Source organism: Gobio gobio (genome assembly GCF_949357685.1).
Source record: "Gobio gobio genome assembly, chromosome: 3".
NCBI classification, from domain to species: Eukaryota; Metazoa; Chordata; class Actinopteri; order Cypriniformes; family Gobionidae; genus Gobio; species Gobio gobio.
In genome coordinates this window covers 47,005,422-47,029,882 of record NC_137099.1, presented here as the reverse complement: position 1 = coordinate 47,029,882, position 24,461 = coordinate 47,005,422, and the positions used below count along the sequence as shown (strand labels likewise).

The 24,461-nt window shown below is 36.9% G+C and overlaps 1 protein-coding gene across 3 annotated transcripts in view; it reads right to left on the bottom strand.

The window, feature by feature from the left end:
* Positions 1-2,264: 2,264 nt before the first annotated feature.
* rnf24 (ring finger protein 24) overlaps positions 2,265-24,461 on the bottom strand; it is a 34,438-nt gene continuing 12,241 nt past the window's right edge. For all 3 annotated transcript variants that reach the window (XM_079812287.1, XM_079812285.1, XM_079812286.1), the window contains 5 exons: positions 20,595-20,744; positions 14,493-14,535; positions 14,264-14,305; positions 6,191-6,270; positions 2,265-3,417 (listed from right to left, as the gene is read on the bottom strand). In XM_079812287.1, the coding sequence (XP_079668413.1) occupies positions 3,276-3,417; positions 6,191-6,270; positions 14,264-14,305; positions 14,493-14,535; positions 20,595-20,737 (450 nt within the window). In that variant the 5' untranslated portion in view covers positions 20,738-20,744 and the 3' untranslated portion in view covers positions 2,265-3,275. The remainder of the gene's footprint in view (positions 3,418-6,190; positions 6,271-14,263; positions 14,306-14,492; positions 14,536-20,594; positions 20,745-24,461) is intronic.

Here is a 24,461-nt window from a genome sequence, read left to right as displayed (position 1 = left end):
ACATGTTGGGCAGTTTCTTGGCAATGAATGAGTATTAAAACATTCGATCCATGACCAGACAGCACTTTAAAGAAAATCATTGCAGATTTATAAAGCATTACTTGTGTCAGATAACTCTACTCAGCAACAACATGTATTTGGCATCATTTCTTGGGTTTTAGCCAGCCCAGATATGTAATATTATACATATTTTTCTAGACTGCCTTAACATGAAGGGAACCGAGACCCACCCAGACCCTAGGAGGTTAGTATGATGGGGAAAAAACGAGTACTATACAGCAGGAAAGAGCCAGAGCTTCCATTCTACTCTGGAGAATAAAACGCCCCATCCTGCTGACTGCATCCACCGGCTGCTCACTGATCTTAATGGCGGAGGATTCTGTGTTACAAAGTGCTGGGCTGATTCACTGACAAGCTTGAAAGATGCTGGAATGATACTAGACTAGACTGTGAATGTCAGCTGGGTCTGTACTGAAGGCATTCTCCAATCTCAGTGACTTCTAGTCAGATCTTAGTTTGTATCTGTAGCGTGTCTAGTTTGATTTGCCCCACTCGAGAGGCATTACATTTATTAATATTTGTTGAAGACAGATCTAGGGCTTTAAGCCAAGTATATTTTTAGGAAGCTATGTAGCACAATATGAGAGCCAGTATGAAAACACACAGACACAAACACATTTGCTGCTTTGAGCCTAAGAAAATATAATACATCCCAACAGTACCTGGGGCATAAAAACTGGGCGATTTATGCAATAATAATTCATCAGATACAAAACCATGCTTTGGGACATTTTGTTCAGATTTTGGCCTTGTTTAATTTGCAACTATTTGGATTAGCTCTATAACACATCTGCAAGACGTGTGGATGGGGAAGCCAGAAACTGACTAATGCTTCAACTATGAACAGTTAGTGGAAACAGGGGGGGTTTATGGCAGCAGTTCCCAAAGTCATACGTATCGCAGGGGTCTGCAATTTCCTTAAAAAATTAAAGGTATTATTTATAGGCCTGTAATTATCATGTTATTTCGACTGGGTGGGACAATCTGAATTATTTAGAATATCTAATAAAGTTTAAGAGTGACAATAGTGTTGTTTAGGGGTGTAACCATAGACTGTATAAAACAATGGACATAGTGTCCGTGACTTCATCCGTACCTTTCTGAAGAGCATTTTTGAAGCCCAAAGTGGGCGGAGCCGGCTGTCGCCATCTAGGCAGCGCGTCACTCCCAGATAACCAGCAGCAATCCACTTGTCACTCAAGTGGCCATGCCACTTATCCAGAACTTTAAGGCATAATATAATTTAAACGGATGAGTTATAAAAAAAAAAAGCTCCCCCCTCACAGTTGTCATAAAGGGCAAAATTAGCTATATAGGGCAAAATTAGCTATATAGGCCAAAACCAATTTTTGTGCCAGGCTGTAAAAAAAAATGTCTGATGTAAAAATGGGCATTGACTCCCTTTTGGATTGATTACTTAGACCACTCGATTGATTATTTTTTACGATGTCTTTTAACATTTTTGGATCTTTTAAAAGCAACTTTAAAAAAAAAAAAAGGCTCATTTTCCAACTCCCCTAGTTTTACTGTTTTCGAATCCATTCAGCCGATCTCCGGGTCTGGCGGTAGCACTTTTTAGCATAGCTTAGCATAGATCATTGAATCTGATTAGACCGCTAGCATCTTGCTCAAAAAAATGACCAAAGAGTTTCGATATTTTTCCTATTCCATCGTGTACTAAGACCGACGGATAATGAAAAGTTGCAATTTTCTTGGCCGATATGGCTAGGAACTATACTCTCATTCCGGCGTAATAATCAAGGAACTTTGCTGCCGTACCATGGGTGCACAGGCGCAATGGTATTACACAAAATCGCAACTTTTCATTTTCCGTCGGTCTTAGTACACGATATAACTACAAAAGAGTCAAGTTTTAAATAGGAATAATATTGAAACTCTGGTCATTTTTTTGAGAGTGATGCTAACGGTCTAATCAGATTCAATGATCTATGCTAAGCTATGCTAAAAGTGCTACCGCCAGACCCAGAGATCGGCTGAATGTATTCGAAAACGGCAAAACTCAACTGTTTAACTCAAGGGGACTTGGAAAATGAGCCTCCTGAGTTCCTTTAGGTTTTAGAGGAATGGACTTTAAATGGAGGTACAGAAACCTCTCAGGTTTCATAAAAAATATCTTCATTTATGTTTAGAAGTTAAACGGAAATCTTATATGTTTGCGACATGAAACGTTAATTTTTGGGTTATATTATACTTAATAAATACAGTAAGCTGAGTCTTGGATAAAACTAAGTCTATATCACGAATCTTTTACATCAATGACACATATTGTCGCATATTTATATCGCGATATAACGATGTATCATTACACCCCTTTTCTTTTGCATTTAGCCTTTTCGGTTACTTTAAAATTCTTATCAAATACAGCCTTGAACCCAAAGCTACAGACGTGTGTGTTTGTGTGTATTTAACACGGCCCTCAGGTAAAAAAGCATGTCAAATATAAAGGCGTCCACAGAACACAGATCAAATACTGCTGGGTCACATCCTGACCTTAATAACACAAACTCTGCATTCACATTTGTTTTGGGCACCAGCTACAGGTCGCAGCGAACCGTATCTACCAATACAGCCATTCTACTGACCGTCACACACACAAACAAACATATACACATTGGAGAGCTGCTGTCCCTTTAATATACAGTATAAACATAACCCTCTCTAATGAAAATATTACCAATGATTTGCTCTGTGGCTCTGTGTACATCAACTAAAAAAAAGTTTGAAATCATAAAATATAAAAGAAGATCTTGCTACTATCACAAGCAACTAAGTTTGAGTTTTGTGTAAAGTGCTTGTTAAAAAAAAACTTCAGTTAAAAAGTAGTTTTTTAACGTTGTTATTTTTTTTTTTAGTCCTTGTATTTTTTTGCCTCTCACTGGTGTCCTCAGAAAAGTGCTTTGGTGTGGAACGGTTACTTTAAACACGGCTTGGCCATGTGAACTTAATTCGTCTTCATTATCCCACAGGACAAAAGCTAAACCCAAATAAGACTGATGGAGTAAATCATCTATTATTGTAATTTGGAAAAAAATCCGTTATAAAGCCACCAAGGCAGGACAGGAACATATGCAGGTCACATTTCACTGTAGCTCTGGGCACAAATCCTGTGGTCTGTCCTTGGATATGAACGTGTACCTGTACAGGAGGGAGTGTGAAGGTAGTGGTGGTCAAATTTTTAGGAGAAACGGGAGGGGTTACACCAGGTTCTCCACCCCGGGCAGAGGCTGCTGCGTTGGGGGCACAGGCTCGGACATGCTCTGCTGCTGCGCCAGCTGCAAGACGGGCATGTTGCACAGCGGGCACACCTTCCTCACCTCCAGCCATTTGATAAGGCACCTGAGAGAGACACAGAGAATGTGGAAGATGAAAGGCAAACCAGATAACATTGTGCTTAACATTTCCCAGGTCACGGCAGAGAATGAGAAACTGCCCACTAAAAACAGGCTCCACTAACCCAAACTACTACTGGTAGACAGTCAAAAGTGATCTCATATGATATCTCAGGCCTGGTTGTGTTGGCGAAGCTGGGGGTCTCCTTGCAGGAAACCCATGTGGTATGTGAGACTGAATCTCAGGTTAGTCTGAGTGAGATGTTGGCATCTCTGCTCTGATGAATAATTCACTGTAAGCACAGTTCTATTTTAGGCTGTGTTGGTCCCATCAGGTACACAAACAGATCTATGATACAGAAGTCTACATTTAACTACTGACACAGTCTGGATGTAGGGACTTTTTTGGGGATTTGACTGAGGTATAATAACATGAGAGTGAGAGTTTCAATAACAGTCAGTCCATAATAATCATTATGCAACCTTAAAAAAACTATCTATCTATCTATCTATCTATCTATCTATCTATCTATCTATCTATCTATCTATCTATCTATCTATCTATCTATCTATCTATCTATCTATCTATCTATCTATCTATCTATCTATCTATCTATCTATCTATCTATCTATCTATCTATCTATCTATCTATCTATCTATCTATCATATTAAATATTCAAATCAGGATTAGCTGAGATGAATTTTATGGGGATTCTTAATAGGAATAACCTGCGACTCATACATTCCAACAGTGTGACATGCAAATGATATGCATCATGTGATGTAGTATCATATTATATTATGTTTCATGTAGTTATGTCTATTAATTTCCATCAGCTATCACCCTCGTGGCATAAAGCTGTGGTCAGAATTATTGGCCTCCCTGGTAAATATGATCAAAGATAAAAAATAAATCTGCATCGTTTATCCTTTTGATCTACCATTCCAAAAAATTCACAAAAATCAAACCTTTATTGAAGTAAAATAATTGAATATTATGAAATTAAAATGCTTTTCTCCAAAACACGTTGGCCGTAATTATTGGCATCCTTTTATTAAATACTTTTTGCAACCTCCTTTTGCCAAGATAACAGCTCTGAGTCTTCTCCTATAATGCCTGATGAGTTTGGAGAACACCTGACAAGAGATTAGAGACCATTCCTCCATACAGAATCTCTCCAGATCCTTCATATTCCCAGCTCTTCTCTTCAGTTCAGCCACTCTTTTTCTATAGGGTTCAGGTCAGGGAACTGGGACGGTCATGGCAGAAGCTTCATTTTGTGCTCAGTGACACATTTTTGTGTTGATTTTGATTTTTGTTTCGGATTGTTGTCCTGATGGAAGATCCAACCACGGCCCATTATAAGATTTCTAGCAGAGGCCGTCAGGTTTTACAGGGTTTTTTTTATCTGTTGGTATTCTGCGATACCATATATCTGAACAAGATGTCCAGGACCTCCAGCAAAAAAATAGGCCTATGACATCTGGTGGGTTTGCTGCCAAAAAGCTCTTTTTATAGTTTCATCTGACCATAGAACCCGTCCCATGTGAAGTTCCAATCGTGTCTGACAACTGAATATGCTGGAGTTTGTTCCTGGATGAGCAAGAAGGACTTTCTTGAAACCCTCCCAAACAACATGTGGTGATGTAGGGGTTGTTTGATTTTTACCCTTTCTGACCCGAAGACTCAACTAATCTCTGCGATTCTCCATCTGTGATCCTTGGAGAGTCTTTGTCCACTCAAACTCTCCTCCTCGCCTTGCATTAAGACAATATAGACACTGCATTGGGGTGAATGATTAGGGGAATTTGACCTTTGTGCTTCCTCATATTTATACTCCTGTGAAACAAGACGTCATAGCTAGACAATTTCATGTCCCTAGTCACACTGGTGTGCTAAAAAATGGGAATATAGTTCAGAGATTTTTTACTCATAAAAAATTCTAGGGGTGCCAGTAATTGTGGCCAACGTATTTTGGAGTGATTTTCCCCCGATTGTCCATTCTTTTACTTCAATGAAAGGTTAGGTTTTTTTCAAATTTTTTGAATGATAGATCAAAAGGATAAACAATGCAGATTTATTTTTACAGCCATCTTATTTACCAGGGGGTGCCAATAATTCTGACCACAACTGTAATTATGACACTAAAAGCTTCTAATGCACAGTTGCATAACATTATTTTTTAACAAATCACAGTTAATAATAATAGCATTTAATATATTACATAGTAGTAAATGCTAAACTCTTAATGTAAATAGTATATGATTTCAATGACCCATGTATGCTCTAAAATTTGGCTGGATTCTTAGAGAGGCAAACTAAAATGTGAAAATGTAAAAAAAAAACAGAGAGCTCCCAACCCCTCTGATAAGTGTCCAAGCATTGCTCTGACATTTACTTTGGCATTTACTCTGACATACAGCCCAGTGCAAATGTTTCACAAAGGGGCGAATGAGAAGATGGGTGAGTCAGACACATTTCAACTAGATCAATGGCAGAGCACAGTTATCCAGCACGCTTGAAACCATTTAACATTGCAAATTTGCATTTAGGTTAATTTTTGAAAGTGTGTAATTGATGTAATATATACCACTGGAAGAATCAGAAGGGCTTTTTCAAGTGTCCAATACGACCTGTCTGCCACTGTTCGTCAAACAGGTAGTCCAACCTCAAATTCTAATGTTAGTTTTTAGCCCAGTCGGGTCGCTCAAACAAACAGACAGCAAAACTTTGTTTGGTGCTGCTATTTTAGAAAACAACATATGCCAGGGTACTCACTTTCTGTGAAAGGCATGTTTACACGGGCAGATTCCCAACTCATCTTTCTGCTTGAATTCCTCCAAACACACCGCACAAATCTGGAGAGAGAAAACAATATATTCCAATGAACACACAGATCAAATTTTGAAATGTAAACATTTTGTCCTCAAAGAAGAAAGCGATTCCATTGAATACACTTGTCTCAACATGCAATTACAAGTAATGGATGGTTTCACCTTCAAAGATCAGTGAGACAGGAAGACAGGAATGCTGTATTCATTCAGGATTGCTAACTTTATGATAGATAGGCTATAAAACCAATATTCTTGAAGGCTTTCTCCATCTTAAGTAAAGAAATGGTCTGCACTCAAGAAGTTTCCTTTGTAATCTAGCAGTGAAGTGTATCAAGTGGGGGTGCAGATATGGCATTTCATCTAAAAAAAAAATTAAAAAAAAAGTCTAGACCCGGTGCTATAAAAGCCAAACTAAACACTTTGATTAACAACCTGTCTCACATAGAGAGTGGAATTCTGTGAACATTTGGACGCAATTAAATTGTGATGTAATCTGAAGGTAGACAAAAGACTCTGTACTGGCTATTCCATATAAGGTTGAGGGCTACTAGCTAGTTCCTTTGATAAAGTTGTCATTAAAATTCAAAGGAATGTATAAAAATGACAAAGTGAACTGAGGTAAAGCCAAACAGGGTGTATCAGTGTAAACAGATTAAACCAGTGCTTTGTATCTCACTTGAATCAGACATATATATATAAAAAAAAGTATTTTAAAATGACTAATCTATTTCAACTATGTGAATGGAAGAGGCACAAGCCAAACAATCCTGACTACAGGATTAAGTGACAAATTATATAAATAATTAACATCTGATATAATTCACAATTTGAATTTGTTTCTAACGTCTTGCTGGAATAATTCATAATGCAAGTGAAAGTTAAAACAGATAGCTCATATTATCTAGGACATATTCCAGAACTGTGCACAAAGTAAATATTTCATTAACCTTGCTGACAGCAAATAAGGGAGCGGGGAAATGCACAACTAGTAATTGTAAGGGAACAAAAGGAGTTTCGGACAAATGTGCCTGGGCACATGGGTGTCTGTCACAACAGTTATTTACTGTTTTGTGTGTGTATTATAAAGCAAGATACAGTCCTAGTGCTTTAGGTGTCATTGACCCTGACCAGGGGGTGGTCAGCGAATTAGCGAGACACAATGGTTCTCTGTTTGAGATGAGCGAGACTGCAAGAAGAAGAAATTGTCTGTTGAATATACACTGTTGGGTTTTGTCAGGAAAGAATGGCATTAACAGGGCCAACAAGGGACAGAATACGCCCATGTGTGTGCATGTTTCTTCATAACACTAAACATGTAGCTAGGGCTGCCCCAGGCTAAAGATGTTTCTAGTCAACTAGTAGTCGTTCATTTAAGCCGTTACTCGACTAATCGCATGTTTGTATTGGTTTAATTACTTAAATATATACTGGGAGCGGAATATACCTGTAGCCAGTGTTGGGAAGGTTACTTTGGAAATGTAATAGGTTACAGATTACAAGTTACCCTATTTAAAATCTAATACGTAGTGTAATTTTTCAATGACTTTATTAAAGTAATGTAACTGATTACATTTAATTACTTTTGGATTACTTTTCTCTTTTCCAGCACTGAAACAAATTTTTATCACTCGCCACAGTGGCAACTCTCAGACAGGTTTAGCTTCAAGCTTTCAGCGCCAATGTGGATTGATGTAATTGGCAGACGTGGTGTGCTGCAAATCTGCCAATCAAAAGCATCAGAATAGCGTCGCTTTACTAAACAGCCTTTAAAAGGCAGGAGGTATCGTGCACATCAAAAACAGGCAAAGCAACAAATTAAGATTATTCAACATATCCAAACTTTTTACAGAAAACAGATGTAACCCCCGTTGTAATCATTAATATTTTCATAAGTAACTGTAATTTAATTACATATTTTTCTCGGTAACTGATTACAGTTAAATTTATTTTGTAATTAAATTACATAGCCTAATTACATGTAAGTTACTCCCCAACACTGCCTATAGCCTATTCAGCTCTCAAGCGCACGCATGAAGCTTGCCGGACAGGCACCGGCAAAAGTAATAATCATGAATGTGGTGGAAAAAATTGCAAGGAGACATTTTGATTATGTATTAATAAACTAGTGTTTTCTGAGTCAGTATCGGCTGCAAAGATGAAGTTGACGATGCTGACTCACCATCTCCGCAGTGTAGTGTATGCGTCTAGAGAGAGATGCTCTCTTCATACGGATTGCATAACCAAAGAGTATTTGTTTTCAATTTGAATTGGTTCATTTAAAAGTAGACATTTCAAGCTTTATATATATATATATATATATATATATATATATATATATATCTTGTCTGTGAGGCAAGTAGTCTATACTCTGACTTTCGGCACGGAGACTGAGACGGCAGAAAGCGCATCCTGTTTGTTTTCTTTATTTTACAAAAGCACAACGTTTTATTGTTATTGTAAGTTTACACAAATAAAAGTAACCTTTTACAGTTTCGAATGATGTTGGACAATCTTATCTGTATGAACAAAAAGTATTTTAAGTTGTTTCCGCTGTTATCAGGTAAAAATCCAAGTGATCTCGCCGGCGCCTCTTATGTCATGCATTAAGGATATGCGCCTAATAATAGCGCATATTTATCTAGTTTAAGTTGTCTAGCCTCTTTAAGTCGACTTTTGGGGGGCAGCCTTACAGGTTTTATTTGTACATCCTGCAAAAAAAACCAATACCTTTCCTTCACTACTGTTTTTATACTCCAAGCAAGGCCAATCTGTTTATAATCAATCATCCAACCAACAAACCAGGCCAGTGTCATTCCTATCAGAATAGTGAGGTCATAATTGTCTAAACAGTGATGGTATGCGACTGAACCATCATCTGTCCCTCTTTTTCCTTCTCTCCACTAGGCTTCTGAATTGAAAGGACCACCTCTGCAGTTCAAATGTGACTCCCCGGCGTCTTTTTCAACAAACGGGAATAAACCTTCATAAGCATTGCTCAGTCCGTTTCATGCTGCCGCTCTCGTCTCTTTGGTCTCTCACTTAGTATTATAAAACACAAACCATGCAGTTTTATTTCCGACTGTTTCACTCCGGTGGATTTACGCACAATATATCTTCCTCACTGACGCGGTGATATTTATGTCCATGCTGTTCTCACTGGTTGCCATCTGAGGATCCATATCTTGGCAACTGTCTGGCACATATGCTAGTTTTCTGCATCAGTGTGTTTGCACATCAATCATCCGTGCACAAGCTCTACCGTACAATGCGTATGTCTATGTATATAATCAAGGTACTTAATGTTTCGATAGCTGAGATTATATTCACTCTTCTCGCGCTGAGACCACTGTATCTTATGGAAGCTCAAGGACAGAGTTGATAGAACGCTGTGAGGCTGTATAATTCTGTCAAGCAGATCACCTTTCTAACTCATGGGGGCTTGAACTTAAAAGCCTAGGCTACATGCTGTGGTCGGACACTCCTTAATTCAATGTTGGATCTAGTGAAGTGAATCTAGTTAAAGGGATTGTTCACCCCAAAATGAAAATTCAGTCGTCATTTGCTCATCCTCAAGAAGATTGTGTATTTATTTGGACCCTATTGACCTTCTTTGTATAGACATATTTGACTTCTTTATATATATATATATATATATATATATATATATATATATATATATATATATATATATATATATATATATATATATATATATATATATATATATATATATATATATATATATATATATATATATATATATATATATATATATATATATATATATATATATATATATAATTTTTTTTTTTTTTTTTATTATTAAAAAAAATTTTTAGTTATGCTTTATACTAGGTGGCCTTAACTACTATGTACTGTACTTAACCATTTTATGCAATATACGTATTATGTACATAAACGTTGGTGAATTGTAATTACATTTAATAGCTTTTAACATTTAATTAACATCCAAACCCTTACCCCAGAACCTAACTCTAATCCCTAAGATCCTTATACTTATACTTACACCTAAACCTAACCATACCTCAAACTCATTAGCAGGATATGTGGGAAACACATGTAGTTACACAGTAAATCCCATAGTCTTGTAGGTATTTAATGTTAGTACATAGTTAAAGCCACCTAATATAAAGTGTGACCTTATTTTGTGTTCCACAGAAGAAAGAGTCATTCAAGTTTGGAACAACATAAGAGTCAACAAATAATGGCAGAATTCAAATTTTTGTAGTATGTGACAGTTTTATGACATCTCAGGAGTTCAGAAGAATTAATTACGATTGATTTATGTTGCTGTGCATGGCTGTGCTAAATGTTTGTAACCTTTAACTATAGTGAAAAACTCCCATGCCTGTGGCATACAATCATAACAGTGTTTTTGTGTGCACAGGATGGAGAGACCAATCAGCTTGTAGCTCAGCCCCCACCCCTATGCTTCTTGCCTGAGCACATATGCAAGTGCAATCCCGAATTACCAGTAAAGACGAGGGGACTACTGACACATTTATTTTCAGTTAAACAAAAGCCCTATTGAAACATTGCAAGATTGGATGACAAATCTCAGTGTTATAACTGTTAATATTTTCATTTTCATTATCAATATAAAAACTGAGACTACAATTTTTTGCCTGTATATTTTGTTTTATCAGTTTATATTTTATATAATTTATATACTGTCTATATATTTATATAAATTTACAATTAAACATAGAAAATCAAATATGAACTTCAAAATTTAAAACCCTGACCTCATGTTAAACTCAACAGTTTCAGCCTAATTTAGATTTAAAAATGTCACTAAAACGTATTGAGTCTTTGACACTGAGTCTTAAACAATGTTCCTATACAAACAAAAAAAGCCTACATTAGATTTGATTTTAAAAAAACATTTTCTGCATATTTAGGTTTTAAAGTCATGCGCTCTCTAGCTGGCGTAAAAATAATGATGTATGACTGTAGTTACCAATCCAAATGCGTGTTCATTTAAATGCAATGTGTGGACTTTTGACCACCATTTGTCATATTTCCATTTAGCAAAAATATTTATTTTATTAACAACTACACCCACCCCACCCCTAAACCTACCCAATGATTTATAGTGCACAGACTTTATGACCACATGCTTTCCCTGGGATCGAACCCACGATTGCATGATCACATGATTACATGATGTTGTATTTTGCAATGCTCGCAAAACCCGAAATATGACGCAAATAAAAGGAATCAAAGCATTAAAATGAAAGTGTCCTGTTGTCGATAGGGGCGCAACTTTAGTAAACGCTCCTATGGGTCGTATTTCAGGGAAGTGACAAACAACCTATATGTGCGTATTGGTTGGAGGACATGTTGGTTTTACTGTAGCATTGCATAAAAAGTAAGTGTAATTTTAACGTCAGTGTAAACTGACTTTAGGTAGGCCTACATTAGGTTTATTTAACAACAGAAATTGAATAATCAAATGTAAAAATAAAACACTGCTTAGTCTTCACTGTATGAATTAAATATATTCTGATTCACATTGAAGCTACAAAAGTTATTCAGTCAAGAGCAGTGAGTGATTTTCTCTTTTGTCTATTGTTGTTTGGTCAACATTAAGCACACAAAGCAGGTTTATTAGGCTGCTGTCATTTTAAGATCTGCATGGATCCAATATATTGTTACACGCACGCTTTCTTTCTCAACTGTTTAGTCCACTTAAGACGTGAATACTCACCAAGATGGGCATTTTGACAATTTTGTGTGTATTTGGTCATATAAGCTGTGGGAGCGAACTGTATTCAGGATCATGCGCTGTCCAAGAGGCGGCTTTCTGTGCTTGCGAGTACTTCATTTATTGCATTTAATAACACTAAGCATGTCACACGTATGTAACAGTCATGTGTCCAGTCCAGTTATCACAAGCGATATGCATATCGCAATATGTTTCGATAATTTTGATATATTGTGCAGCCCTAGACAGGCACACCTGCAAATGTGGAAATGGTAACATCTTTTTTTTTTCAACTATTCATGAACAAAATCAATATCAAATATAAAACCTTGAGTCCGACAAATGAGTCATGACTGCTGGCACAAAAAGCCCCCAAAATAATTGGATTACCATGAAAAACTGTGCTTACAAGTGCAGATGACATTCGCTAGGCACTTTTCAGGCAATGTTTCAAAAGAAATTACTAATATAAAACCACTGACAGCGCTGTTAATATTAATGACACTTTTTTCAGTGTCATTAATACTTTTTCAGATTGGCCTTGCTTGGAGTATAAAAACAGTAGTGAACAGTGTCTGCTTTCAACGAGAGCACTGGTGTCCTCACACCTCAATATTGTCTCTACCATTTCATTAGCACTCACATATGAAGTCAGTCTGGCCTATTAACACTAGCAAAATGATAGCGGTCATGTACGAACTGGTGAAGGTTGAATGTCATACGCTCATGCTATTATTAAACATGTTTAAAAAGTTCCTACATTCAGGGTAGAGGGTAGTTCAAGTTGTCTTAAGTGAATGTATACAGTTAAGAAAATGCATGTGTATCAGTAAATTTTTTCCATTCCTTAGGTATTAAAATGACAGCATCCTAATATACCTGCTGCTGTCTGTGTATTTTATGTTTGATATCTAAATGTTTTACCAATTTTTTTTTTTTTTTACCTTATTGCAACCGAAACTGGGAATCGATTAGCAGAATCGGAATTGCTCAAATTAAATTATTTATCATGGCTGACACACAATTAGTGTGACAGCATAAAACTTGACAAGTGTCCAAGTTCAGTTTCATTGATCTATCACAACTTAAGATACATAAATTTCTTTTCTACTGAAATATATTTAGGCAAAAATGGTCCTGCCTCAGTTTGGTGATTAATATTAATCACTGTTAATTAATTTACTTTTATGAATGATTTGCTCAAATATGTCCATTAAATCTCATATACCACATCACAGAACATTTAACACCAAGAAAGCACATCTTGCCTGAACATCATGTAACCATCCAAGTAAATAATTAACATGATTGGCCACAAAAAAAAAAAAAAAACCCTTTCCCACACAAGGTTCTTTTGGTAAAGCGTTTATAAAGGTGTTAGTTAATGACTAATATACAAATGCATTATAAATCATTGATAAACAGTTATTACTGCATGATGAAATAGGGCGATCTGTGGTTTTCTCATTAATATCTCATGACTCCCACTTTTCTTACAATGTGGCTTACCAGAAGTTACTCTGTGCCTTATCCATTATACTCTGCAAAAAGGTCATGATGCCTATACACAGCAATGTATACAAAACTGATTTCTTGTTTATCAAGATGAAATGATCAAACTTAATTTTTTTTTTAAGTATTTCAGTTTCACAGGCCCTTAATGTTTGTAACTCATGAATAAAAGGTTCACAGGTGTCCACTTTACATTAAGGCTCACTTTCATAGGCTATTCATGTTTGTAACTCAGGAATAAATGGTCACAGGTGTTCACCCTACATTAAGGTTCACAGGTAACTAATACTGGAATTACATTTTCATTATTAAGATCTCATCAGTTATGCTCTTATGTTTTTTTGTTTTTTTGAATTTCATCTTGATAAACAAGAAGTCAGTTTATATACATTGCTGTGGATAGGAATCATGACCTTTTTGCAACGTATCATGGGTAACTTGAGATATTAATGAGAAAACCACAAATACAGCACAGCAACCTCACTATTTTAGCTGCATCTTAAAATAAATAGGAATCTGGTTTTGAGTAAAATAAGTGTGAATAAATACATTTATTAAGCATTCAAGTTAAAATGGCTCACTATTTAGCAGGTTTTGCATTTAATTCGTCCCTTTTTATTCATGCAGTTATAACTCAGTATCAATGATTTACAATGCATTTGTAAATGAGTTATTAGTCATTAACAAACACCTTTATAAACCCTTTACAAAGGGAACCTTAATGTAAAGTGTTACCAAAAAATGTCTGCACAGCTAGATGAAAGTGTGAACTCCTACCTCATGCAAGTTTAATTCTTTGACTTTTTCCTTTTGAATAACCTGTAAATGAAAAAAAATAATAACTTAATTAGTTATGTATTTAGAGTAAGACTCTATAAACGTAACGTTTGAAATTGCACGAGAAAGAAACAGAAACACTGACGTTCACACAATTTGAATCATACAGTAAATAATGTAGATTTATACAATACAGTGAAGTGTTTGAATAGATAAGTCAGCAGCTTACCTGCTTGTATGCATAGAGCTCTTTGTGTGCCTGATGCCGTAACCTAGACAAAATAAATCATTGTTTTAGTTCAGAGAGTGACACAACAACCTGTGCTGGAGAGACATTCATGATACCAAACTATATACAAACAAAGGCCAAACTCATCAAGTTAAAGCATGCGACTAAAATACAGTCCATTTTAAATGCCAGTGGTTGAAAAATGCATTGTTTGTGTTTCTGGACCTCTGTTTGTATGTTCCAGATGTATATGGTCAACACATGCCTGTATCTTATTTTTGAATCACAATTTGACAAATCTGCCATGTTGATCATTTAAAAAACTTTGAATCAAAACTGATTCACCATATATTTCATACAAAATGTATTTTGATGTGTTGCTATATTACATTTATTACACTGGATGCCACCAAAGTATCAATTTTATTCACTGCATTGATCACAAAATCAACCTGCTAAACACATTGCCATCTACTTTCAAATGCCTATTCCATGGCTTGTTTCTATTAAAAAAAGAATTTCCTCTCTTTTGACATTGTCTGCGTCCAGTTCTAGCAGTGCCATGAGCTGCCTTGGCATGTTTAAACTGTCTTTAGAGTCTTTCTAGGGTGATTTAGGTCTTGTATTGTCTCATCAAGCTTGACCAGACTTTAACTGTCTGTCTGAACCAGACTGCCCAGGCATTACCCACTTGCACCGCTGCAATGCTTTACAGAGTGTGACTGTCAGACTGGTGCCAGACCCTTTAAAAGAACTACATACAGATACTGTTGGCATGAACTCAAGAAATGGAGGCAGCCAAGCAATGGACAGTCTACATTTAACACTATTTTCATCTTGGGCAAGTGTGTGTGTCATAGACAGAGAGAGAGAGAGAGTGAGAGAGGAACCCTGATGGAAAATAACAGGAATGTGTCAGGCATGATGAAAGAGTCTCTAGTGTAAGAAAAAAGCTATTTAAGGAAAACCAGCAAACGCTATACACTATGTTTAACCTTACATTTGTGAGCATACATTCTGAGCAGTAGTTAGAACATAAGTAATATAAGACATTCATCTTGATTATGATTGTTTGTTTTGCTGAAACCCTTTCCATTTAAATGATCTGTAAGAAATGACAATCAATTCAACAACAACAACAAAACATATTTCAAGCCTGACCAAAATGACTTCCTGTACAAAGGAAAGGCACACGTGAACAGAACATACAATACTGCAGTATTAGAAAACTCAGAAAAGTCTCAAGTGAAAAGAGAGTTGGATAGATGTGAAAAAAATGGAGACGTGTTGTAAAATTTACCTCCATTACAAGTAAGCTTAACCTCTCGCAGCAGAGTGAGAGGGACCTGTAAAACAGGCAGCACAGTCTAGGAGAGAAACTGACATTCTGAAAGAGACCAGCAGATAAAGGTGCAGATACTCCCTTTGGATGAATTTAGTGGTGAGGAAGAGAGATTTATGGGTATTTTAGGACATTTTTTTTTGGTGGTTTATACTCATCAATATGCAAAAACAAACCAACCCCCCACAAAAAGCCCTGGCACTAATGTTGATGTCTAAAAGGCCATTATCACAGAACAGTGTTTGCATTTAAAAGGTCTAGAGACACTTTTTTAAAAGTTTTTTTCAATATGTAAGACTTTTGGATTAAAATATCCAAAAAACAGTAGAACAAATCATTTGATTTATATGAGGATACGAACGCATAAACCGTCACTTCATGAAAATTTACCGTTTCATTTGATATGTTGTTGAAGTGTGTACTTACATTATCCTAAATGTTTCTAAGAATGTTTAAATCCAGAGAAATAAGCCATTTTAACCAAGACAGGGACCATGTCCGTGCGTTGCCTATTAATGACATCATACCCGCGTTACCCTCGATTACTTTTATTTTGTAGAAACCATGGAAACACCAAAGACGCTTTAATATATCGTGTTTTATTAGACAGGTGAGCAACTGTTTGGATGCACTCCTCGAAAAGTAAGCATTGTTATATAGCTCAATACAGTTAGTCTTACTGTTTAAAGCTTGTTTTCTTGATTTACCGTGAGTACCATGTTTTACCATGCCTAATATCGACCTAGTTTACTGCAGTGTGCAACTAAGTGTCTCATAGTAGCCGCCGAGCGAACGCACAGAGTAGCATTATAACATAACTATGCGTATGTGTTACCCCACATACGCATGACTGGAAAAAATGGAAGCGGTCGTCTGCGGAATAATAAAAGCTCTGCGAAATCAAGGTGTCATCAAGCTACACCTTTGTTTTAAATAAGCGACATCTAGCAGCGAAAAATTACATATTGTGGCTTTAAGTGCTGTGTTTTTAGACTGCTGTGTCATGCGTATGATGCTGCAAAATATACAAGTGCGACACGTCCGTCTAGAGCATGTTTACCAAAAAAGCGAAAATAGATCATAATGTGAGGGGAGTGTGTTTCAGTCTAGTTTTTTGAGGTGGGCTAGGTCAAGATGAACTGTTGTTTGATTCCTGTCATGATTTCTAACACACCATTAGGCAGGTGTTACAATTCATCAGGTTGAAAACCACCTTGTGACCATTTCCCTGCATTGTAATATAACTGGTACAGCTATTAACATGTCACACTGAGTGCTCAATCTCAGACGTGTGTGTGAATTTCGATTGTCTTCCCATGAGGATGACTGTGCCAGACAAACACTCACCCACCCCCGCCCCTTTCCTTCTCAAAGTGTGTGTTCGCCAGTCACAGGGGCATTTCACATTTGTGTGTCGGAGCTGGTGTGTGGCTGCAACGTGCGACTGCGTGTGTTTGCTCTGAAGCACAACGTCCTTCACAGGTCCACTTAAACTCACGACTCCCTCATCTTTCACATTGAATGTCCACACAGTCTCACGACTCTACAATCTGGTGGTCCTTGATTCAAGTCTTTGATGTTCATGATAAAATAGCGGTTTAATCCGACAACCGAGGAGCTCAAGAGATGATCTGCAAAGAACTCATTCATTTCATCTCGATTTTAAAAAGGAAAGTGTCTTCTAAACTAAAATCCCAGCTGGAAAGACCAACTTCCTTTTGCAACATTAACAAATGCTGTACAAGTATTGTTCATTGTTAGTTCATGTTAACTAATGTAGTTAATAAACAACAAATGAAACCTTATTGTAAAGTATGGAGGCTTGTTTCCGCCACAGAATCAAAAATAAAAAAGGTAATTGCGACTTTTTCTCTCACAATTCTGACTTTTTTTCTCGCAATTCTGTTCACATTTCGTTTTTTTTTCAGAGAATTGCGTGATTGATCAGAATTGGACTTTATAACTCACAATTCTGGCTTTATATCACGCAATTCTGACTTTATAACTCGCAATTGTGAGACTCGCAAAATGTCAGAATTGCGAGATGTAAACTCACAATTGTGAGATAAAAAGACACGATGGTCTTTTAAAATGTTTTATTTTGTGGTGGAAACAAGCTTCCATAGTAAAGTGTCTTGTGGTCCATGTAGAAAAGGCTGAAATTGAAGTCTACTGAGCTGTTAAGCACAGTACCCAGGTCAGACTAACTGGATCAGCCTGATTATTTATTTGTCCCAGCCCTCTTTCACTTTCACTATGTTGAAAGAAAGTCATATAGGTTATGAATGACAAGAGTTTGAATAAATGACAGAATTTTCATTTTTGGCTGAACTAGTCAAGTAAGAAGCCTGTTGGGGACACAAGCTCACAGACCTCCCATGTTAGTGACCAGCATTCAGAACACAGCATATGTTGGTCTTCTCAGTAGGGACGTCTCCATCCTGTCAACAGCAATTTTTAAATGTTGTAAAAAGCTGTGAATAAGCACTCTACTCGCCTATTGTTTCAGGGATGCTGAAGGTATACGTGGAGGTGACAAATAGCAAGCTAAAAATATAATGAAAAATGCAGCTAGGTAGCCGACTATTTTGGTATCTGCTGAAATTGCAATCGCTGGTGTAATGTATAAATATTTCAGGGCTGGTTTTCAGATGTACAGTGGCCCTACTGTACCTAACTAACATGTTTTTGTGAAATGTTGAATGTGAAAAGCGTGCTAAAATAAATGACGTTGTTTTATTTAATGCAAAAGTGTGCCTGAAGTGTCCAATTAGTTTTCAGGGCAATTGCAATGGTGCATAACAAATGTTTGCTGGTTATATCAATGAGGAAGTCATGAATATTTGTGATCTAATCCAAGGGAGACTGCATCTTTAGAAGTCTGGAATCTGAGCTGAATACAAACTCTTTTTATAGATGACTTGGTAATCTGACAGTTTTTCATTCAAGAATCCAGTGTTTTCATTGTTAAGACTAATAATATAAGACTATAAAAGGCTACCAATACATGTACACATTTGAAAATACATTAAAGGGGGAGGCAAAGTCAAATAAAACAGAACTAGTATATAATGAATGTGAAGGAACTTACCATCTCCCCCACTGGTTAGGCTGAATTTGGATGAGAGCTGCTGGTTTTCACTGACTCAATTAAGAGATGCTACACATTTCATTTGCACATTAAAGATACAGTATCTCTACAGCCAAGAATGACCACATGGCAAATTTGACTGGATAACCGCAGCTCTGTAGCTGATGGAGAATGGAGAGTTTCTTAAGCCCTGAATCATCAGTGGTCAGTTTGGTTGTTTTATCATTACCATGTCCATTCTCACTTGAAAAGTGAATCAATGTAGCTGCTGTAGAGTTCACTCAATCCATAAAGGAATTTGGTGATACAATGTACTGTAGTTTCCTCAATATCGAAGATGCATTGATTTGTGATTGTGCAACTAAGCTGCTTTGGATTCAGTTAATGTGCAAACAAAGAGCTTTACATCCATCTACATGGAAACTTCAAGCCAAATCCAAGCAGGGGGAGCTTGTAATGGTGGGTTTTAGTTTCAATTCAGATTATCAAGTCAGTAGCTCTTTTAGCTTCTCCAAACTGTGCTGTGTGACCTTCTCACTCTTCATGAAAAGCTTTGTTAGTGCATCGAACACGCACATACAAACAATCAAAAGTAACAAAACCATTTCAGGCACAAGTAATCAGGATCGTTCTTCAAAATGCCATACAGTTGCCTTGTTGTCCTGATTATCCGTTTTTTAAGGAATGCTGCATTGCAATAGAGATGTTCAGGCATGCCATCAGGACATGGTGTGCAGACCAACCTTGAAGGCTAATCTGCCATGGGCTCCCAATGGAATTTGGTTTATATTTATAGTTAAAAAATCCCATTACGGTATGGCTGTGTGTAATTTATGTCATAAATCAAAAGTCTCTTCAAGTAAATGTTAACCGCAGACCTTATTTTACCCCAATAAATCCAAAACTAAATCCAAAATTCCTGAGGGAACCCATGGCTTAACAAGGCTGATTCTAAGACTAAAATTGAACATCCCTATTATATTTTGTCAATGAAGTTGCTCTTTCATCCCTACCTCTTTATTGGGCAACCACTAATAATTAAAGTATGGCTCTGAAATTCAGAGTTGGTTCAGCCTTCAAAGTGAGCATGATAAAAGCTGCCTCACATGGTATGGACACGGTGTGAAGATGAAAGAGAACATCTCCGTTCCACTCCCATCAGCTCTCCTCTATCGTCTCATGGAAGTCTTTTTAACACCCTTCCATTTTCTATTTTACCTTTGAGCGGGATGCAATAAACAGTTTAGTCTAGATGCACCATGGTTAGTTCCAGCATTTGTGGCATAATCTAAGGCAGTTTGATGTCAGCACATGAGGTTCCTAAATAACTGTTACTTTTATATTTGAAGTATAGTTGTGACTTTTATGATGTACACTGTTCCTGTTGGCAACACTGACTTCTACACCACTGGTTCCAATTACACCCACTTGCGCATCCTGGGTCGATTGCATTTGTCATGAATGAAATCATGATGCAAATTACACTCAAATATGCTTTAGGTGTTTAATTACAACAGTACTGTTTTGTAGCCTGTATGTTTAGGGATCAGATCAAGACGTTCAAACCCTGTAACTGGCTGAAGAGGAAATATAAGCAAATGTATGGCATTCTGAGGCTTGTTGAAACACATTCTGCTGCCGCACACATAGAAGAGCCAGGTGGTCTTACCGAATCAGGTAGCAACAGAAGAGTAGACTGAGGATGAAGACGAAAATGGCCGTCCCAAAGACAACAATGTAGATATTGAGGGGAAGGTTCTGAAACCCTATATTCGGCATCCTGAAAGTGTAATGCTGTAAATCTGAGGTCATGGATAACCTGGTCAGAGAATGAGAGGGAAAAGAGACAAAGAAACATCAGAAAGTGGTTCACTGATCACAACACTAAATGCTGGTGCAAATGCTAGCAGACCACATACCCATTAGTGCAGCTCAATCCCAAAGGAAAATAATCACCCTGTCTGCTGATGCACGTATAAGCGAATGCTCTCATCAATATGACTGTGATTTGATGTTGCTTGGCTTGTTTTCTGTACTGTTTCCACAACAACTTCTTATTTACCCAAAAGACCAATGAATAAACTCATTAATGCCTTAAATTGTGCATTGGGCAGTGCATGTAATATTCCAGTGGTGAGAGCTTGAGAACATTGGTCCTGCAGGAGCCATTAAGCAATACCCACACTGTCTATCTGTGGGAAATTAGTGTTAACTAATCTACTGAGAGTCAGAGCAGCTTTGATTTAGTCTGTTATGAGCATGTTTTTTTATATTTAATATATTCATTTCTGACTGGAAAAATACTCAAAATAAACCCTAACAGAGAGATGAATAACTTTTTAACCTTAAATTCAGGAATGGAGAGAGTACAGTCTCCCTAAAAAGTATTTGGACACTTAGAATTTTACATTCAATGTATTAGAAAACAAAATAGCCAATACAATGACATTACATTTAGAGTAAGTAATATTTTTCCAACAAATTATTTAAAAAAAAACATAATTCATCTGAATTATATTTCAAATTGTATGGCAAAAAAAAATGTGTTTTTTTTTTTTTGGCTGTTGACAGTATTATCATATTTATGGAGTAATAAAAACAGCTATCCAAAATCCCCTCAGTAAAATATTAATAAAGAAATAACAATCAAGAATTTTGAACATATTCAAGAATTTAGTGCATATGTATATAATTAGATAATGACTCATTTCATTATCTAATTAAATTTCAGAAAATTTGCAAACCAAAAAAATTTTTTTTAATGTACTATGATTAGGCCTAATCAACTGGGGATTGTGATATCAACTGATATCTATTAATATTAGTATTAGTAAAGTAGTAAGTATTACTATTAGTTTTTAGCATTAGTATTAGTCTGCCTTGCCTTAAAATATAAAAATGCAAAAGGATTTTTGTGAAGTTTAGGGGTAGGGTTAGGAAATACAAAAGAAATGATCATTTACTCAGTATCAGACAACAAGTAGGGCCTACGAGTAAACAGAAATGAAAGTAGCAAACCCCTCAAAGTATGGGAACTAAATAATGGAAAATAGATAATAGTATAGTCTACTACTTACTAAATCAAATCTTAATTTAAGAACTGGGCTCAATAGCACATCCCCATAAAAACAAAAATGAGTGTATATTTGTGTGTGGGGGTCTTTGTTTATTTATGTGCGTGAGAGTGAGTTTTCACTGGACATTCAGGATGTTACTCCCCCCAAAACGGGCATGTCTGGACATGCCTTTAGTAGATAAGACTCGAGTAACACCACATGTGAGACTGTGTGTGTAAACAAAGGGGGAGGTGGAGAACCACTGTGTGACGTTCCAGCACAATCAGCTGGCTGTGATCCATCATACTTTGTTCTCACAGACATACTTTATTGTCCCCATAAACATGTGATGTCCTGGACCTGTCTGAATGTGAGGGCCTTTGACACATCCAGAAACGCTCCCACTTTCACCCAGATTCTTACTGACCATCAACAGATTGTTTACTTCCCTTCTCCGTCTCTGCCTGTCTTATTCTGTCTGTGTCCATTACAGCTTGACCCATGCAAAGCTTTCTGACAGATGAGGGTAAATATCCAAACAGAAAATCAATAACCAGCTGGCTTTCCACACACTCTGTTATTGATATAACAACATCCCTCACTCTTACCAATACATTATGTACTAGTAAACAGTACTACTTTATTGGCTAGGTTGGATGTTTGAATCTGTCGGGTCCATGATGCCATTTTGCCTCCTTGGCAAAATACGGTTCACTGCTCTTCCCATTCCATTATCTTGCTTTACAAGCATTAATCGTCTGAGCTCTAGCGGCCCGGTTTATGTCACACAGACTTATTGACATTTTAATGCCCTCAAACACAATGACGCATGTCCTTGGGAAAACTTCACAAGTTCAGGACATGGAAAAGAATCCGGAAGGACCTGCATATTAAAAATAAATGAGAGGGTTGGGCATGTTGAATGGTTTCAAGACTGGGAGAGGCTCCACTGGCTGCAGGCAATTACTTTTCCACCATTTGGCATAAGGGGAAAATTAATTTATTCATGTTAATGTTGCTGAATGATTACTATGAATAAAAGGAATAGAACTTTTAACCAGCTCTGCCAATTACAAAAAAATGGCCCAAAACAGCAGCTTCTGCAACATACTCGACAACACTGTAGTCATTATGCGGCCCATGCAACAAAACTGGGCAAAGTATCTCCTTGTACCATGAGAAAAAGTATACACTACTGTTCAAATGTTTGAGGTCTCCAAGAGAATATTTGTACCAACCAAACGTATCTGCTTTTTGACTGATGACACATTAACCTGAACAAACAAAAAGAGAGCTAAAATTTCAGTATTCACAGTATCAGCCAAGGTATTCATTGCTGATAATAAGTGAGCAAAAACCGTTTCAACTACTTCTAATTGGTTTGCCTCCGATTTGAGGAAGGGTCAAAGTCAGGCTACAGTGAGCTGCTCAGAGACAAGGAGACAAAGTATGCATTTGTTATGACATCACTTTCACCCCAGTTAACACAAACAGCATTCCAGGTGAGATTTGTGTTTGTGTTTATCAACCATAATGAGGGCAAACTGGGTTTTGAGGTTTAAAAAATCCACCACAATCATAAACTATGCACAGATTTTGAGATTCTGGGCCAATATCAATAACCAATAATCAACAGCTTGTTGTCACCGATACAGTTGCTGATACTTTTACTTTACTTGATGAAATATGGTCATAATGATCAAATGGAAATCGGTAAAAGTAGCATACAGATCAGATAGTCAAGTCATGTATTGCTGAAAAGGTCTCATCACTGAGACACAAAAAAAAAACAGTAAGACATAAAGCAAAATAAGCAATTTATGAGTTCAAATATTGTGCTGTAATTCCTTTTTTGGTATCAGTAAAACATTTTTGAATTCATCTAGTAATTGCAAATAGCTGCTGCCATTTGAAATACAGAGTTCTTTTTTTTGTTGTTGCAGGTAATAAAAAAATGTAATGAGTGCAGTTATAGTGTTGTTCTCATACGACAGTGTTTCATGCTTCTGCAAACTCATTTCTGCACTTATTGTCTGAGCTGCAGCTGCTTTCCTTGTCCAATTTTGCTTTAGTAGGAGTTTGTTCTAGCAAAGAAAAAAGAAAGAACCATTCAAAACAAAACTGGCTCTCGCACATAGCTTTTCCCCAAATGGGATCCTGAGATTCTAAGAAGATGTTTCTTAAATGGGCAGTAGACATCTTTCCTTCCTGTCTCATTCTTGATGGCCAAAGTAAGAAAGTTATGTAACTTTCATGAACCCTTGTCTGCAAAGGGAATCTCCAATAGTGAGCCGGTCAGATGGTCTAAAAGCATGTCAACTTCTCAAAAGTGAGAAGAGGGAAGCTCACAGAGGTCACAACAGGGACACTGTTAAGGAAACCTTGTTGTATACCAGAGTGACAGTTTTTCACACACCAACTTCTGCTGGGCAAGAGAGTCTCAGACACCTAATGGTATCCCGGAGCCAGTGTCCTGCTGT